Below are 6197 nucleotides of genomic sequence, written 5' to 3' on the forward strand. Positions count from 1 at the left end.
TTTTTCAAAAAAAAACTTTTTTCTTTTCAGTTTTTGGTAAAATTAATTGTTCAAAACCAATAACAAACAGGAATTATTTATACTGTTCACATAAGAGCAGTGAAATTTTTGTTAAAGAAAAGGCACATGAGACAAATACATAATTAAATTTACTACGGACCATGAAGATGATATTAAATTCTAAAAAAAAAAGAATTACATCAAACTACAATCACTTACATTGTAAGTTGTCACAATATTTGCAAGGAAAAACTAATCAATTGAAATCCCACTTAAGGACTTTAATGTTCAATTGACCTTAAGTAATTTAATAAAACCATTTCAAGTCTTCATTTCAATCAGATATAAGCTATATTCACTTAAATGGAAACAGTAGATAAAATAGGAACATATTATATAGGTACAATAAAACATTATAAGAATGTTTTATTCGTTCAATTACCTCTAGAGTGTATTGATAACTGCCAAAAATAAACTACATATGCACCTACGTTTTTTATTGGCTAACCAAATACTTAATTCATATTATTATGAGGACATTTTGTTGCTTTTCATCCCACTCAAGTAAAAGTGTGTCTTCTTGATAGACAGCTTAGTAAATATTTGTAAGTAAAAAGCTATGTCAAAATATCATGATTCTTGCTCAACAGGAGCTGTATCAGAATTCATCCGGAAAGTATTGATATTCGATATAGACAGTAAATTTTAGTTTAGGTATTGAAAGACTTTGAGGGATGATATTTATTATTGAATAAATCTTTAAAAAATTCAACATTTTTTTCTTTTTTTTTGAATAAGGGAAGGTTTTGATGAATATGATATCCTTTATAAACACATACATCGTATATTGAATAACGGTTTAGGTTAAAAAGGAAAATATAAGTTTTATGATTGATATGGTCGTCCAACGCATGACCATAATTTAAGATTATATGTTATGAAAAACATCAAATTATTTTCCATAGGCTAAATTAAATGATGTTTTTTTCACGTTGATTGTTGGAAAAAGAGTATCTTTGGAATTTCAGCTTTAATTTTGTTTTATATGACACTGAGTCTATGCATAAAAAATAGTAAATACTTTTACTTGAAAAATTGTAAAGTATGAACGTTTTTTGTCCACATTTTGTGCATATCAAACCTAGTTTATACTTATTAATTTCATATTGCTAGTATTTATTATTTTTTATTCATACAGTCTATGAATGTCTTCACGTCAAGGTTCTATTTCTTCCTTTTTCGGATTTCAATAATTTTTGTCACTTTCTCCATGAATATACACTATGCAAAACATTATTCATTATATATATGTATTATTTTAAACAACCTAGCCAAATTAAATCAATAATGATTTAATTTATGAATTTAAGTTTTAATACAGTGTTACCCTGATTTTTTGAAAGAGAAACAAGTTGAGTTCCTAGTGCTTGGCAGTAATATTTTTGTGTATTCCAGAAAAACGAAAGTCTTTGGCTACTTCAAATCTGTTAAGATGGTGGCTTTATTTGACGAATAGATAGGGGTGATCAGGGGGATATTTCCCTCTCATTGGAATCGATAACACAGGTCGACAAAAATAAAAATATTTTTTGTGCTTGGGTTTAATTTGCACTTTTTGGGTCAATGGTAAACCAAAACAATAGAAAATCACCCTTTCCCCTTTTTGTAGTGTTGGAAGCAAAAATACAATTTTCATACCCTGTGATCCTAATTCCAGTTTTATGAGCTATAGTGCAAGAACCGTGCATTGTACAAAAAAATTGTTAAGGTATAAAATGTAGATAATTTAAAGTCATACATTTTTACACTTTATTCGACTTAAATTATAAGAAAAAAGTTATGATGAATACAAAGTTTTTTTTGCTCTTAAAAACCCAGTTTTGTTGAGTTCAAGCTGAATTTTTTTTTGATCTAACTTCATCTTTGGAAACTTTTATACTTTTTTGAAAACTGCAATGCCGGGATATATTTTTAAAATAATAAACCAGAGTCACACAATCCAAATTTGTTTCGTCTTGTTGTTCTGAAATAAAAGTAAGAAATTGAGTTTTTATGAAATTTGGAACTGTTAATTAATTTGCAGAAAAATGGCGTATGAAATAAAAAATATTTTTGTTAATTAATTGTTTCTTATTGTTAGGCAATGTTTAAGTGAAAGAATCGTAAAAAACAAAAATCAATTATGGGCAGAGGAAGCAAAATACTGTTGCAAAGTAGGGATTTTTCGAAATTTCACAAGAACTGCATATTTAATCGAAAACCTCAAGGATTTGGGGTCAACAAGTTAACAATTTCTGAAAGATCTAAAGTTGGCCTATCAACACATTTCGTTTGATCCATTACTACGCTTCTTATTTTAGACTTTCACGTGAATCGAATAGCAGAATGATCTGGGGTCGAACTACGGCATACGTTCGTTAACGTATGGTTGCTAGTTGCTATGTGTCCTTATCCTTATTAACGTATGATCGTAATCGTGTGCCGTGATACGACTCCTGATTATTTTGTGTACTGTACAATGAAAAAATATTTCTCTACCTATTTTGTTTTTTTTTTTTTTTTCAATTTCAGACGAATATCATATATATAAAAAGTGAATTACTTTTACCATAAATATTGAAAATAGAAGGTATCATATACCTAATGCCTCAAGCTCCCATCTGACAAAAATTCGAATAAAACGAAAATTTCGATTTAATGTGTCTTTTTTTTCTTAAATTTCCTGATTTTTTATTTTTTCTGAATATGAATATGAAAACAGCATTAAAATGAAGAAAACAAAACAAAAATCAGCCAAATAGGTTAAGACGTTCTCGAGTGTTTGCCAAAATTAAGCACGACAATTTTTGTAAAAGACAGATTTACTTGAATACTGGAAATTGCTCTGCTGACTTCAAAAGCAAATAAAAAAAAAAAATGTTTTCCAGATGAGAATCAATATATCTATCATAATTTTATAGTCACAACCCAAGCACAAATTTCGTGTTGACCTGTGTAATTGTTTAACATAACCAGTCGCTCCACAAAAAAAAAATATTAAAAAGGCTGAATCTGGCGCGATGGATCTCAAAATATCAAGCAGTTGAAGATTTTGAGGAGCTATTTCCGCTTGTGTTCGAGAATCTTGACAAAGTAAGAACATTGGAAGGACGCAAAGAACTTAAAAAACGCTATGGATTTCAAGTTCTTGATTAGCTTAAAGGTTATAAGTATGGTTTACCAACTCTCGTTGCCATTAAGTCGTGAGTTTCAAAGAGTGAATTTAGGCTTGGTCCAAGCTATGGATCTCGCCAAATACTTAAGGGAGAAACTAAAAATTAAACGGGCAGAAGACAACTCATTTTCCAAAGTGTTTAAAGATGAACAAAAATAGCTAAAGTCCTTGACATTGATGTTAAACATAAGAGAATAGTGAAGCGACAAAAGAATCGTTCGAACCCTTCGGTTCAAAGTCAGAAGAATTTTTTCTCGTTACTTTTCAATACTTTTCTTGATTTCTATGTAATGGACCTTGGATTTAAATGTTCAAAGATTCTTCGTCTGAAATATACAAAACTGAAATGAAATGAAACTGTTGAGTATTGAGTTTTACCAAACATATTTGTCAAGCTATCATGTCGGGGATCGAACTGAAAACTTCAACTCTCTAGTCGCACATCTACCACCTGATTCAACTCACTATAGAAATATTGGTCACAATTTTAGTTGTAGTGCCAAGTTGAAAAAAACATGAAAATTTTACTAAGATTTTTTCGAAATCTCTATGGAAAAACCTTATTGATCCTTGATTTTAATAAGGTTTCTTCATAAAACAGTTCAATAAGGCAATAAGGTGGTCATATTTTTCTCTGTGTGAAGAATTAAAAACTCGAAAGAAATATTTGATCCGAAGGACTTTGGTTTCCCTGTGATTAAGCGAACAAGTAATTTATGAACATGGTGTGTCGGTCGGTGGTTTGCAGCGGTTCAGCGGAAAAGTAGTTATTGACGTGGTCCTGTGGTGGGCTGGTCCGACTTTCGGAATTCCATTCTCACTTTGGTTACCAGATCACCAATTCTAGACCTAGCCCTAAGCATTTGCTTATATGACTGATTCATGACCGCATATACACACCATCGAACCAGTGGTTTCGATTTAGTTGTCTTGTAAAATCCAGCATATTAAAAGGAGCACACTCCTTCACACTTGGTGCTGTTGGTAGGTCTCTTGCTTGATGATGTCGGGTGATACCTAATCTTCAATTTGTTGCCTTGAATACCCAAATTTGACTTTAAATACTACCAAAGATAAACGTCAGAGTTCCAGGAACAATGTTGATGTCGTGATTCAACAGCTTTTCCTACGCTGCTTTCCCAAAAGGGTTGAAAGATCCGATTGCAAGTTATTTTCTTAAGGTCCAAATATTCAACCCATGAATCTACTTAGGTTATAAGGTGCTCTGACTGCGTTTAAATAAAAGTAAAATAATAATATTAATTAATCAGCCCTATCGCGAGTTCCACGTTAACAAGATTCCACCCGGAAAAATTGAATTTTACTTTTCCCCTGTTGTGAGTTCCGGGCGAAAAGTTGTTCACGTTCGGACATCTTCCTGTATTTTCAACTTTTTTTTCAAGTAATTTGCAAGGTAAACGACAGCTCTTCTCTCACTTAAATTTTGGTGCCGAGCAAGAAACTAGTTTAGCGAAAATGTAAATTCCCTTCGGGCGAAACGCATGATAGCTTTTAAAATTCCGGCGGAAAACATTCCACGTGAAACTCACAATAGGGCTGAATACCTACAATGTGGATCAATTAAATAACCGATTCATTTTATCACTTTAGACAAGCAAACTTAACGTTTTAACAACAGAAGGTATAGAAGGATGATTTAATTTGTTTCAAAAACCGACCTAAGCCGTATTAATTGTTCTGTATTCGAATATAAAAAAAAACTTCTCACCAAAGGTTTGTTTGTTAAATTATAAAGGTTTGATGTACCTACCTACACGTGCCTATATTTAAACAATATTATACATACCTACGTACATTGGTATTTTGGACAGGAGCATGAAGTAGGTATGTGAATTTCAAAATGAGCTATTACCATGGGGAACAATTTTATCCAAGTCTAATTGAGAATCAATTTTTTAGCCACATCCATAAGCTAAAGGGCATACTATGTGTGCGTCTTTCCCAGTGATTACTTAATTATGAACCAGGAACAAATTTCTCAATACAAAAATATAGATGTGCTCTTTCGATGTTTGAAAAATACAATGCTGCAATTTTTCACTGCAATTAATTCATGTGTCTAAAAATTTTAATCTAAATCAATTATTAAGAAGATTTTGTTTAAAATTAAAATTAATCTTGTCAATTTGTTTATATTTCAGCTCCATTATGGTTTACTCAGGACAAAAGTTATTTGTTATCACACTAGCTGTTGTACTTTCAATTGCAGCATCAGTCGAAGCAAGACCACAATATTATGAAACAAATGTCAATGTAAGATTATTACTTCCTTCAAAAAAAAAAAAAGTAAACACTAAGCAAAATGCTGTTTGTTTTAGGAAATTGAACACATCCAACCCGGCCAGACATACAACCCATACTATGCATATCAAGCACTTAATCGATACCCCGATAGTCAATATGAAAAACTGAGATTGTTTTTGGATGCCCCACAGGACCTCAAGGACGATGCAATTTCAGGAGGAGCTGCGGAAAACCTTTTACGAGAGCCTATGACTAAACGACAAGCAGTACGATACAGGCAATGCTACTTCAATCCAATTTCGTGTTTCAGGAAATAAATTTTCGTTTAACACGTTTTGCCCAAAGTTAAAAATACCTTTTATCTCAGTGTCTAGTGTAAAGAAATTTCTTGATTATTAGTTCAGATTTGTATGTGCTTCAATAATGTACTTATAAACATAATTCAACATAAAATATTTAAATTATCATTATATTCATACAATCAATACACATCGTCAAATTTTTATTAAAGGAGAATGGAAAAAACTGTATGGAACGTGGACGTTCTGCGATTAACAATGATTTAGTTATTTATTGATGAAGTTAAGTCTTACATACATGGTATATTTTGCAGAAATCTTATCTCTGTGACATACTTCAAAAACGGATGAAAGGCATTTTTGCATTTAACACTTTATATAGACTTGATCAAAATTATAACTTTGAAGTGTATTTTTAG

At 31.3% G+C, this 6197-nt stretch overlaps 1 protein-coding gene across 4 annotated transcripts in view; it reads left to right on the forward strand.

Annotated features, from left to right (window-relative positions):
• LOC129920943 (allatostatin) overlaps positions 1 to 5831 on the forward strand; it is a 32833-nt gene extending 27002 nt beyond the window's left edge. For all 4 annotated transcript variants that reach the window (XM_056002498.1, XM_056002499.1, XM_056002500.1 and 1 more), the window contains exons 2-3: positions 5377 to 5488; positions 5554 to 5831. In XM_056002498.1, coding sequence (XP_055858473.1) covers positions 5384 to 5488; positions 5554 to 5796 — 348 coding nt within the window. In that variant the 5' untranslated portion in view covers positions 5377 to 5383 and the 3' untranslated portion in view covers positions 5797 to 5831. The remainder of the gene's footprint in view (positions 1 to 5376; positions 5489 to 5553) is intronic.
• Positions 5832 to 6197: the final 366 nt, after the last annotated feature.

Source organism: Episyrphus balteatus, chromosome 1 (assembly GCF_945859705.1).
Source record: "Episyrphus balteatus chromosome 1, idEpiBalt1.1, whole genome shotgun sequence".
In the NCBI taxonomy this organism is placed as follows: domain Eukaryota; kingdom Metazoa; phylum Arthropoda; class Insecta; order Diptera; family Syrphidae; genus Episyrphus; species Episyrphus balteatus.